This window comes from Falco punctatus, assembly GCF_963210335.1.
Source record: "Falco punctatus genome assembly, chromosome: 2".
Classification (NCBI taxonomy): Eukaryota; Metazoa; Chordata; class Aves; order Falconiformes; family Falconidae; genus Falco; species Falco punctatus.
In genome coordinates, this window is record NC_137581.1 from 4,691,950 (window position 1) to 4,705,121 (window position 13,172).

At 43.8% G+C, this 13,172-nt stretch overlaps 1 protein-coding gene across 11 annotated transcripts; it reads left to right on the forward strand.

The window, feature by feature from the left end:
* Positions 1-25: 25 nt before the first annotated feature.
* AAMDC (adipogenesis associated Mth938 domain containing) lies at positions 26-12,702 on the forward strand (the record flags this gene model as incomplete). Of its 11 annotated transcripts, none has more annotated exons than XM_080374845.1 (5): positions 113-192; positions 969-1,035; positions 3,947-4,097; positions 8,586-8,681; positions 11,541-12,702. In XM_080374845.1, 4 exons carry the CDS (start codon positions 995-997, stop codon positions 11,781-11,783), a joined length of 531 nt encoding a protein of 176 aa, XP_080230971.1. In that variant the 3' UTR covers positions 11,784-12,702. The 11 variants fall into 11 exon arrangements, with proteins under 11 accessions (XP_080230966.1, XP_080230969.1, XP_080230968.1 ...); XM_080374841.1 differs by lacking the exon at positions 969-1,035 and adding an exon at positions 1,036-1,121 and having other exon boundaries at positions 176-192; XM_080374846.1 differs by lacking the exon at positions 113-192 and adding an exon at positions 2,126-2,351 and having other exon boundaries at positions 314-1,035.
* Positions 12,703-13,172: the final 470 nt, after the last annotated feature.

The window sequence follows — 13,172 nt, forward strand, 5'->3', positions numbered from 1 at the left end:
GCGGTTGGGCTGGGCGGGGCGGTCTATGTGGAGGCGGGGACAGGTCGCCGGACTGGCCAATCGGAACGGGCCGGGGGGCGGGGCCGACAGGTATCTCTGGCCAATGAGCGGGCAGCGGGACGTTCCACCCCCCTCCCCTCCGCGGGATTGGGGGAGATTGCGACCGGCGGGGCAGGGGTCGCGCGCCGGGCGGTGAGTGCGGGCGCGTAACGGCTGTAACGGATGGGCCGTGACGGATCACCTCAGCGGGGGGGGCGGCTCGGGCCCTGGCCCGAGCCCTACGGGCAGGGGGTGCTCCGCAGAACGGGCCGCTGCCCGCCCGGTGGGGCGGGAAGGGGCGGGAGGGGTGGTGGCAGTGGCGAGGTGTGGGGCCGCCTCACGTAAGGCCTGGCCTCGGCGCGGGGGGAAGGGGTTCAAGGGCTGTGCCCCAAGCACCCAGGCTCCTGGCCGTGTGTGTCCCCCCATGCTTGTCTCGGGTCTCTGTGCTTCCCTCCCTCCCCACCCCCTCGTTTTCAACGGGCTGCTCTCCCCCTTTTACCGGCATTCCCCCCCCCCTCCCCCAGTAACTCCCCTGCAGGCTCCCCAGCAAAATCAGCTGCCCGGCTGCCCGGAAAAAGGTTTTCCGACCTCAACTTGACACCTGCCCCCTCCCTAATTAATAATCAGCTTACTAATTATTATTAGAATTGATATAATATTATTTAATTAAAATTAATTTATATTATTTATTAAATAATAATTTAATAAATCAGCTTCCCGACTGCCCGGAAAAGGTTTTCCTACTTCAGCTTGACACCTGCCCCCAGTTTAACCATGCCCAGGCCCTCCTGCTTGCCTTTCCACCGCCCGGGTTTAACCGGGACCTGCTCTCCTGGCAGCTGTGCCACTGCTGAAGCTCGCCCACCTTCGCCCACTGACCCCGTTCCCGCGTGGTGCTGGGGGCAGCCTCATCCTTTGATGTCTTACAGGAGTTGTTCTGCCTGCAACTTGACGTATGCCCGTTTACACTTTCACCTTTATCCTCTTTGATCGCAGGTTGGTCCTTGGATTTTATGAAACTTTCTTTCCTTTCGCAGTCCCTCAATAGCATACCCTTTGGTGCACTGTTCTGTCTGTTGCTGGTGGGTGCTACTCTGAAATAACGTTTACCTTCGCAGAAGACAAGTGTGCTGGCAGCTTTAAAAACCACATGCTTGCCTGACTGCACAAGTATCTTCAGTTTCCTTCTCAGCTGTTTTTTTTCTTCTGCCATCCTTGGCCACAGCTTCATTTCTTTCTTTCAGTATAGTCTCCTTGCATAAACTTGTATTTTCCGACCTTTTAAGCTTTTCTGCTTCCTTTATTTCCTACATTTTTAAACTCTCATAACTCGGCTTATAGATTCTTGAACTGTTTCTCCTCCTCGTCTCTTTGTGTTTGGACTCCTGTGATTTACAGAAATTTTCAGTTATACTTCTGAGTTTTATAGTTCATGGTCTCTTGATCTTAAGCAGTACTCTATTTTTGGTACTGTGCATCTGTCATAGTGAATAGTTAAACAACTCATTTGTTGGCAAACTACTTTCCTGCTCCTTGCCAATTAGTGATCGGACCATGCCCTGCATCAGGAACGTCCAAAGTTCCTGTTAAAAAGTTCATTCTTAATCCAATATAAGATAATCTTATTAATTCAAATGACCTTACTGATACTCTCTGGCAGTATTGCAGGTAATAGTTTTAGATTACGAATTTTTTATGTATGGCTTTAAAGTTTTGTTTCTTCATTTCTGCTATTTACTTATTTTTGTGCTGCTTGGAAAAGATCACATGGAACACTTGCTCTCCCATTTCCAGTTTGTGCCCGTTTGATTGTACGGTCCCAGCCTTGTAATACTATTTGGATTGGGAAAGCTGATATTCCTTATAATTTTATTGTTTGTTCACCTCTGTCTAACCTCCAGTTCTAATTCTGCAATTACCCTCAAAACTAGTACAGGCAAAAATAATTTTCATTCTTCAGAGCCAGGTTCTGGGTGGTTTATTCAGCCTTTACTCTCTGATTGATGGGTGGTTTCTTTCTGTTGGGACTACTGCTGGTTATTGCTTCTGCTATAATCTCCCTTCAAGCAGATTTCTGGAAAAATAGTCTTACAGGCCTTCGTTTGAATCCATTGCAGTGCAGATGTGTAATGAGAGAATCTAGAATACATGAATCCAAGCAAGTTTTACTCCCCCGTAGCTGCTTGCCTGGCTTCCTGTTTGGCAGGGCACATGTGCCACTAACTTCACAAAGGAACAAGAAAGAAAAGAATTGCCCTGCTATTCAGTGGAAGAAGCACCCCTGGCAGACTCGGTCCTGTGCTGAATCCAAAGTAACGCTCTTTTTACTTAATGTGACATTCGGAGCGGGATACTGAGGTCCCCTCCTGGCAATGTGAGGAGAGCATGCCCTGTCTGGCCATACCATGATTTGCTGTAGCACGTGCAAGACAGGGAGAGAGGCTTCCAGGACTGGAAGCCTGGTAGTCCAAAGATTTCTCTTTTGTGAGGGCTCTTTCATTTGTGCCACCAGGGTTCCTATGATTGATTGATTTCCACCACCCCCACCCCAGTGAATGAATTCAAATGGTTAAAAAGTAAAGGATGAGAAACTACATATCAGGAAGGATCTGCCACTCAGGTATTGCGGAACATCCAGGAGCAGAGCTCTTCTTATGGCTGAAACAACCAGTTTTCTTTGCAATGCAGATTTCAGACCATCTCCTGAACTGGAAGGGCAGAAAGGTGGCTTTACCCTTGAGACGTGTCGGTTGACTGCCACGCTAGCCTAATGCATTTCCAGGGTATCACCCTGCGATTCCCCTCGCTCTCTTGTCGTCTACTGCCAGAACCACACCAGCAATCAGATTGCAGTAACGTGGAGGACTGTGAAGAGGGTGGAAGCTTTCACTGTGTAGTGAGGCAGTGTCCCTGCCCTGCTGATGCCCAGCTGTGATTGTGATAGCAGATCTAAAATTACTGCAGTTAGTACCAAAAAGTGCTGATAAGGCCTCAGCTGGAGCGCTCTGTCTAGTTCTAGGCGGTAGACATCAAGGAAAGATGTGTACTAATTGTTGGTTGCTGGGGGGGGGGGGGGGGGGGGCGGGGAAGGACAAAAGCAGAGATGCAGAAAGCATAACTGAAGGGAAGTATATTTGATCTAAAAAGAAAGGAAAAAAAGATTGGGACTTAAGTCCTCAGGAAAACAAAAGATGGTGGAAAAGGCAAAGATTAAGCTGTTGTCCTTGTCCACAACAGAAAGGATTAGAAATAATGAGTTTAATTCTAAACGATGAACACTGGGGTCAAACATTAGAAAAGATACTATTTGGGTGTTTAACTGTCCTGAGACATGATGGGAGCCTTGGCCTCTGTAAGGAGTGATGAGGGAAAGAAGGCTTCACACCTTCAGCTCTCTGAAAGTCTTGTTTGCTATAGCAATATGGCATTGCCATTGTTTTCTTCATGGATTTTCTTCTGGGTTGGTTTGTTTGGGATTTTTTTTTAACCTCATTTACCACTTTAAACTAATGAAGCAGCCAAAGAAACAGTGTTTCTCTCCGACATTTTAGGAAATAATCATCATCTTCATTGTACGTTTTAGGGAGAAAATTAAAACCCAGATGTGAGAGGATATTCTGGGACCTGATGATCCCTGTTGATGGTTTTAAAAGTTGTGCACCCAATACTAGTATAGATTTAGCATGTAAAATGATTTGCCCTAAATCCTGCACAAAATCCCCAAGAGGACTGGTAATTCAACAAATCTGCTGATCCTCAGTTCACTTCTGTTGTCACAAAATCACGTGGATAAAGTCTGTAATAGAGTTTCCTTCCCAGCTCCTTGGGGCAAGGATGGAATTTTCTGTTTTTATTAATGTGCTGCATATGTTAGCCTGATGTTATGTATTAAATATCCTTTTTCCAGACTTTGGTTCAACTTTGTGATGTCTTCCCCTGAAATTGCTTCCCTTTCTTGGGGTCAGATGAAGGTGAAAGGCTGCTCTACAACATATAAGGACTGCAAAGTATGGCCAGGAGGGAGCCGAACCTGGGATTGGCGAGAAACTGGGACTAATGTAAGTTTGCTCTTTACTATCCATCCTGCATTTTACACGGGACTCTGAGGATGGTCCAGGTTAAAGTTCCAGCCAGAAATTCAGTGAGCTGCCTTTTGCTTTCATCTAGGCGTTTTACTTTTCCCGGGAAAGAATTCGATGTATGTTTCAGTACCGAGTGTGCGGAGAGGGGACTGCAGACATGCAGCAGATACCCTGACCAGACTTCTCTCACACACAGTTGGAGCTCTCAAACAGCATTCTGCATTTGATTAAGAGTGCCATTGTCTTAACGTACTGGTAACAATCTCTTTTTAGATTGTGTACACAAAAGTTGTCTTGAGTGAGATAGGAAAAGAAATTATGGGCAGTAAAATCCACAGTGACTAACCTTATGTGTTTGGAAGACAACAAAGCATGTGGTTTAGTTTATATCCTTTTCCTTGGGGTCTCTTATACTTATATCAGAGGAAAAATATGCAGATACAGTGTCATATGCGCTAGTTTCTTGGTGAAAAACTCACAATCTGGCTAACCATGCAGTGACTTCTTTTGGTAGCCATATACTGAGTGCTTGCCCTCACAATTTCTAAACTTTATCTGTAAATGCTATCAGAATTATATAAATGTGCATGGAACAGTACTGACATTCCAGATTTAGAAGCAGTACAATGTCTGTTGCATTAGGAACTTGGTGGTGATAATTGTCCCCATATTAGGGCTTGCATGAGGATAGCTGGAAAAAAAATTCCATGCTTTCTAAGCAAAAGTTAAAAGCACAAAGCAACTATGTACTGATCCGGCCTTAGACACAGCACCACCTGCACTGTATCCACGCAGAGGGTACAGCTCTGTTGAATTAATTTTGACGCAACTGAATGGCAGAACCTTTGGTTTTGGAACTTCATTTATAACCTTTGGGGGAGCAGAACTTTTTTAACCTTTCAGAGTTCGGTAACACCAAGAGAAAGGAAGTGCCTTCAGGTAAAGATCTCTGTACCTTGCAGAGAGAACGATAGCTGTGCATATAACCTTTGTAATATTTCATTTATGATCTGATTATTAAAAATGCATTTTTCACTGGCTGTTCAGAGGGGTGGGATGTGTGGTGACAGTCGCTTTTTGTTTGTTTGACAATCCTGTTTTCCTGTTTTATATGCACATGTGACTGGGAAGCAGGACAGAGATGGTGGGTGAAAAGTTCCCAACTAGTTCCCAGCTCAATCACATTTTGTTACTCATTCCAACCACTTGAAAACTTTGATTTCAAATTATAACCTACTAACACTTAGGAGAGACCGCTTTCTTTTTAAAGTTTATAACAAGGGATATCTTCAGGTGAGAGGCACAAGTTTTAAATCCATAAAAGTCTTCAGAGGAGTCCTCTGAATGAAACAAGAAAGAATGAGTCTATGTTAAATTAAAATTGCAGGAGAAAAAAACAGAAAAATTGGGTTATTTGGAGAGGTAGGTTTTCTGGCATCCTTTTTATATAATCAGGAAGTAAAAAAATGCCTATTTAGATTTTGCCTTATAGAAGTCACTTCTAAAGCTCCGTCTTTAGGTCAGTTCTATCCTTGCAGCTATGAGGAGTCAGGTGGTTTAAAAATGAAAAGCAAGCAACAAATATGAGAACCGAACTAAGCTTTTCTAGACTGCATCTCCAACTCTGAAGAACTGCAAAAATGTTAATCCGGTTAGCACTGGAAATAATGGGATTCACCAGGTGCATTTTTTGCGCATTTCTTTGCGGTAGATAGTGTGCCTACTTTCTCTGAGCATGTTTTTCCTGGGGATAGGTGGAGCCAAAGTTTGGGAAACAAGCCGTGCTGGCCGTGCCCCACACTCCAGTTGGAAATAATTGCTTCCTTTCCTTCTCTGCTAACAGACTGCTGTCTAGTATGTAATTCTTCCGTCGGGAAAATTGTATAACTGGCTCTGCAAGGTTCTGTAACTAAGCACTAATAGTTCTTATGACCTTAACCCTTGGGGATGAAAGGCAGCCTCCTGGGCTGGCTGCATTTCAGTGCCATCTGCTAATGGGAGAAAAGGAGTCCTGAAATGAAGGCCAGGGAACACAACAGGCAAGAAGTCCTGCTGCCCTTCCTCTTTCCCTCCAGCTGTCAAATCAGCAACGATACAGTTCTGTCATGTCACATGTTTCCTTTAATGACACTGGTTTCCTACAAAACATATAGAAGCCCTGGCATCAGTGTGTCTTGGTGTAACCAAAGAAAATCCTTGTGTTCCATGGCTTCAATGTCTCAGTGTCTTACCATGACAGCAAACCTTCCCCACCGATCTGATTATTGTAATTGCAGTAAAACATAACTGTTCTTTTTGTCTGAGTCTACTTCAAAAAACCTCAAAGGAAGATCATTATTTATTCAGTCATAAGCACGTACCTGCAATCATTTGGTCTGAGAAAGGTCTGCATATTGAAGTGACCTCTGCATTCTAGGTGTGGAATCAGGTGTAAATGGAAAAAGGGGAGCACAGCTTCTAGCCCTGCCAGCCCAAAGGGGCAACTGTGTCTTGGGGCACAGCAAGCCCAGGCAGCCGGTGGAGGTGGAGGGAGGTGATTGTCCCAGTCAGCACAGTGCTGGTGTGGCCCCACCTCCAGTACTGTGTGCAGTCTTGGGCACCTCAATACAAGAAGGATGTCAAATAATGGGAGTGCGTCCAGAGGATGGTGGCTAAGGCGGTGAAAGGCCTTGAGGGCAAGACTTAGGAGGAGTGGCTGAGGTCACTTGGTTTGTTCAGCTTGGAGAAGAGAAGGCTGAGCGGGGACCTCATCACAGTCTACACCTTAAGAGGAGCAGTGGAGGGGGACGTGATGATCTCTCTCTGGTGACCAGCAGTAAGATGCGAGGCAATGGAGTGAAGCTGAGTCAGGGGAAGTTCACACTGGACGTTATGGAAAGGTTCTTCACTGAGAGGTCACAGGAACAGGCTCCTCAGGGAAGTGGTCACAGCACCAAGCCTGTGCGAGTTCGAGGAGCGTCTCGATGATGCTCTCGGTCATATGTTTAAGTTTTTAGGTAGTCCTGCGAGGAGCAGGGAGTTGGCCTCGATGGTCCCTATAGGTCCCTTCCAACTTGAGAGATTCTGTGATCTATAAACTTGGAGAACCATAAAGGTCAGCTGTCTCTGTTGCTGAAATTCCAGATACCAGCCAGGCTAAGGCCTTGCTTGGGGAATAAGTTTAATCCAGTCGTTGGAAGCTGCACTCTGCTGTGGAAGGTTTTTATCACCTGCAACTTTAGGAACTCAGGTGTTTGTTTCAGCTTGAAAAGCCTTGCTTCTGTTCTGCAAGCCGAAACATGGCGAGGGCTGAGAAGAGAACTCTTGGTGCCATGTGTGAGGCTGCAGCATCAGCTGCTGAAGACTTGGGCAGGGGAAAAAGAATAGCAGAGGACCCAAGGACATCAAAGAGAAAAGCTGACTAACTAATGGAACAACAGAAGCCAGTTGTTAAGCTGGTGCTTTGACCTTAAGTCATTGAAAGAATGTAGTATTTTCAGGAAGTATAGGGGATAAACCATAAATATAACATACTCCAGAAGTCTGCCATGGCAATTCCCACTTCACGTGAGAAACTCATCTTAGTCCTCTAAAAGAACTTGAGAGTCTTACCAAAAAAAGAGTGTGTGTGTGTGTGTGTGATAATATTTATGGTTTAAAAAAAATGCTCACCAAAGAGGGGCAAAATTCTAACCACAGGTTGTACAGTACCTTGTTCTTGGCTATACAGAGATACATAGAAACTGAATCCACAAGGAGAATTAGTCTGACATAATGTTCCATATTAACATTACAGGTGTATTAATGGACTCATATGTTTAAAGCATATTAGTAGTAAATGGGTGCACTTTAAAAACTCGTAATCAGGATGCTGTTAAAGCTCTTTTTTTCTTTGAGGAGTTTGGTTTCAAGTATTTCTTTCTCAAGATTTATAATACTGCAGAAATTGAAACTGTTAACTGAAATGAAGCTAACCGATAAGTTTCAGTCCTCTTTGGCAAATGAAATCTGCAAAGTAAACAAGAATTTAATCATTTTAATTATTTGAGGAGCTCTTTGTAATTAAAGCGAGTAAACTTTGGCTTGCCACAGTCTTTATTACAGAAAGATTTTGTTCATTTGAAACCAAAGAGCAGCATGTTGCAATTTATTGATTTCACTTTAACTTCTAATATTTATGAAATGCTAGTTGTTAGACATAAATGTTTTAGAAATGTGTAATGCATCTTTTTTATTTTTAACTGTTTAATAAGGAATTATAATATTACCAGCAATTGATTATCATCCTTCATCTGCATACAAAATACCTCGTTTTAATTACCAGTGTTATCTACTCTGTGTGTGCAGGACAGAGGGTTGTGTTATGTTTTGGTACTGCTAATTTACCTTGCTACTCTGCGGACGGTTTCAGAACATATAGATGAAGCTTTCCTGGTTGATGCTGTCAGTACACAGACTGTTTTATTTTCCTCCCCTGACACTCAGCATTCTCCAGGAGTGCAGCCAGCTGACCTTGAAGAAGTTGTCAAGAAGGGTGTTAAAACTGTGGTGATTGGTCGTGGCATGAGCGAGGCTTTGCAGGTAGGTTTTTTGTTCTGTGTGAAACATAAACCAGAGCTGTTTGTTTTCTCTCTCCCTCTGATTAGGGGAGAAAAAATAAAATATCTACGATGCTTTACTAAAAGGGAGAAAATTCAGGACACTGAATTACCATGACTGAGCTCCTGCCAGGAGTCCCTCTGTTCCTGAAAGAAACATCATTTGAGCCCCTTTGTATTAGCGTCAATGTCAAGCAGTAAACAGGTTTATGTTCTGCTACAGGAGCAATTTAAACACGGAGCATTTTTGACAATGTCATTAGTCCCCCGCCTGCCCCCCCCCCCCCCCCCCCCCGAATTGGTTATGAACTAGCTCTCTAGCCTGCTGTAAAGACTTTGATAATTAGGCTTTTTTGTTACTAATGTTGGCAGGGTGTCACTTCAGCAGATAAACTAGCTACAGAAGGCTCGGAAGCGCTGGGCTTTACTTCACGAGAAGCAATTATTTAGCTTTTTGATGAGGTAACACCTTAGATTAATTCCCTTTAGCTCCAGTTCTATTTATTTGTGTAAGAAAGGGCTGCATTTAGGAGGTGTGTAGATAAAACTAGCTTTGTGGAAGAGAAAAAAATTTAAATCAATCTTAGAAATATCTGGGCATATTATCAGTTACTGAAGCGCATCTGCTAACAAACGGCATCAGTACCTGTTTTTCCTCAAGCCTTCCAGTGTGAGGGGAAAAAAATCTAATACTTGCTTTTCCCATTTCCTTTTCTCTTCTGAGGTTCCACCATCTACTGTGGACTATCTGAAGAAAAATGGGATTGACGTGTTGGTCTTGCAAACAGAGAAGGCTGTGCAAGAGTACAATGCCCTGGCTGCTCAGGGTGTCAAAGTGGGGGGAGTCTTCCATTCAACCTGCTGAAGCCCTGCAGCTCATTCCGCCTGCCTCCACCGCTGCCAAATCAGACACTCCTCCCCACTGAGTCAAATTACAGTCGACAGCGTGGGGACGTACGTGCCAAGGCATTTGCGCGCTGACAATCTAAAATGCAAGGACAGTTTATTAGTTCAGGATTTAAGCAAATAGAGTCCTCGCAAAAGGGGGCTGTTAATGAAATGAATTATAGAACCATTTCCATACATTCTTCAGGTTGACTTAATCTTCCTCTGAAGGCTGTACGTGTTCTGGTTACTTAACTTTTCACCTGTTGGCTATATTAAGATACTAGGTTTTAAATACTTTATTAGGAAATGGCCCAAAATTACAGTATTGGCTGTTGGAATGGAGCCATAAGGTAGCTGATGAGTAAAATCAAGTGGTAGATACGAAGCGGGGGTAAAGAAGCACTTTACCATCGTTGTATAAATAAGTTTAAAATAAAATACATTAAAAAATAAACCCAGATCATACAACTTTGCCTCCTGCTGGCAACTTCAGTCAGCATATTGACTAATTCAAGAACACGTAATTTTGCACTTTTAAAGTTTACATTGAACCTGGAAAAAGGAAAAAAAAATCTACAGGGAATAAACCCAACATCTGGGCCTTAAAGAGCTTTCCTGTGAATTGTGCCGATCGACTTGTGCAATACACATCTATTCAAAAGTTTCTACGTGCTGAAAATCATCAGATTTGTCACAAAACTGGAGTTTGCAACATAAAATTGTTGATCTTTAGGAAATCAGTCTAAATTGCTGCTAGCAAGGTGCTGATAGCAAGCTGGGGATGGATGTGAGAATCCTTACCGGTCATTATCCGATGATTTAAACATTGTGCCAACAAGTGTATCATTACACTGAAAGTTTAAAAGATCTCTTAGTTACTCTTCTTCATGGGCTTCTATTAATATTACCAGTTACAAGTTACCTACTGTAGATGTATTTATTTTCCCCCCGCCAGGCTCACTAATTCTTGAGCTGTGCATATTAAGCCTGTGTGTATTAATGAAATACAAAGATGATGCTGTAAAAGCCCTGAGGCACTTAGAGCTATCCAAGTAGTAGCAGAGAGGCTTAGATTGGTATGAGAATGCAATGATTTTCCCAAGACCCAAGAATAACCTTTTACAAAATACTATTTCTGTTTATTTGCTCTAGGAATCATTTAAAACTTTCTATCTGATAAAATACAGTGTGGTGTGAAAGCAAAGGGAAAGCGAGTACTTGGAAGTTTTATCTTGAATCTAATTACAGCAATATTTTCTAGTAGCGTGGCTGTATTTGAGGCAACAGAAACAAGCAAGAACTGCCTTTCCAGCTGCATCCCTGGTTCTGTGACACAGCAGCTGGTGTAACGCGCCTCGCAACTGCTGTGACATGTATCTGAGTAACTTGCATGGTGTGAAGTAGAAGGTGAAGTGCTGACCCAGAAGGCTGTAGTCATCCCAAGGGGATGCCAGCAGAACCAGTTTCTACTCATCTGCAGAGTGTGACGACTTTTTGCATTAAATGTTGTTACCTTATAATGGAAGTGGTTTGACTCTCTTGGTTGCAGTCATACATTTGCGTTATTTCATGAGCTTTGGGGCCTTAGGAAGAGACTTTGTAAGGCTTTTACTGAGACGACAGCTCCAGGGTCTTTTAAGCACTGCAGTATGCACGTTACTGTTAGGAGAAGTTGAGGAAACACCTGATCTTTTACCTCCCATTTTTTTCTTTTTTAAAAAAATAATTTCATATTAATGTGGTACCTTAATGATGAAGCCACATTCAACAAAACTGCTCAGCCCAGGCATTTGAGGAAAATGCCTGGCTACGTAGCTGGTGCTACGTGTCCTCCCAAAAAGCATGAGAGGAGCGCAGCCCGCGTAGCTTTGCCAGGTGACTTTCAGAGGTGTGCCTTGCCCAGCTTTGTGCTGCAGCCTCTTAATTGTTGTTCCTTTCATTTGGCTACCGGTAGGATGCAGAAGATTCCACTTCCAAAAAGAGGGAGCTGCAGCGTGCAAAGTGGATTTCTCTTTTTAAAGACAAACTGCTACGTTTCATCACCATCGGTGTGAAATTTCAGTATCGACAAGGAGATTGTCTGCTGCAAGTCTTTTTCATCCGTATCTTCTATTCCTGCTCTTGTCACAGCTTCCTGAGTCAGCTTTGTCAGTTCCCACAAAAGCGCCTGCTCTACTTGGGCTGCTCCAGTCCCTGAAAGCCCAATTTCCTCTTTGGTGCCTGAAATTGCTTTGCTACATGGTGGAAACAGCTGGGACTGATTCATCAAAAAATTCAACCAGAGCTCAAAACCAGTATCTTTATTAAATCGCCGCTTTCAGCTAGAGCCATAAATAATTCGTTAAAATTATGGGCTCCTTGCCCAAATCGTGGGAACGCACTTTTACAGGGCAGGATTTCTCACATATACCACTTCTCTGCCTCCCACCAGGAAAACGATCTCCCACCCTGACATTCTCATTAAAGCAGAGCTGCGGCTGGGCTGGGTGCCAGGAAGATCCCACCCCAGCTGCTCTGCTGCTGAGCGGGACGGTCCCCAGCCCTTATCTTTGTGAAGCAGCATGCGCGAGCTGGCAGCCGGGAGAAACGGCTGTAAAAAGGCTCGCAGACACACCGAGCGCAACACAAGCCGCATTTTTGAAGGGGCATCAGGCAGCGTTTGTGCAAAGCGTAGCACGTACCAGCCTTCAAACTTTATTTTGAAGGCCCACTAATATTGTCTTAGCCAACTGGAAAATAAAAATACAGCCTGCTCCCACATTCCTGGTGCCTGCTGCTAAGAATAAATGGGAAGATACGAGTGAAATAAGATGAAAATAGCGATTGCGTCTCTGACTTGGTCAAAAGATTTGAGAAGTCAGGCAACCAAGGCAGGAATCCAGAGGAAACCCATCTCTGTCAGCTGGAACCCAAGGCAATGGTATATGGTCCTGATTTAAGTGTGTGCCCCATTCTTGCGTCTTTCCAAGAACTTTGTACTTTTTGCAGCGAGTGTGCCCGCCTGCTTCGTTTTGCTGTACTTTTTAAAACAAGATATGTGAAAGCCACACCGGGTTTGAGTTAGTATCCCATAAGCTTCAACTTTGTTCCAAATACATTTATGCATTGTTTTAAGAGTTCTTGACTTGATAATTGCATTATTTATTTGCAAAGTTCTAAGAATTTGCCTAATGAATTTCAATGGACTTCAGCAATCTGATCATGAATTTCCTATTAAAAAGCGTTCAGAGCTAGGCTTCCCCCCCACCCCCAGATGCTGTATGTAATTAAATCTGCAATTAACAGTAAACAGGACAACGCATTTTCAAACCACTAAGCTATACCCCTTTCACACGAGTTCAGCCTTTTCTCTGCCAGATTCTTGCCCCTCTTCCCTTACGTCTAATTAGGAGGTAAAACGCAGAGGTGAGGGGTGTTTGATCATTACTCATTTTGAGGAGATTATTTGCCCTTGCTTCTAGATCACTCAGTCTCCCTGTGGCTGCAGCTCTGTACTGGCACCGTGTTCCTACACTTGGAAACGTTGGAGAGGACAGGATCTCCCCATACTTGGGCGATTGTGATCTGAAGTGCCTTGTTCCCTCTT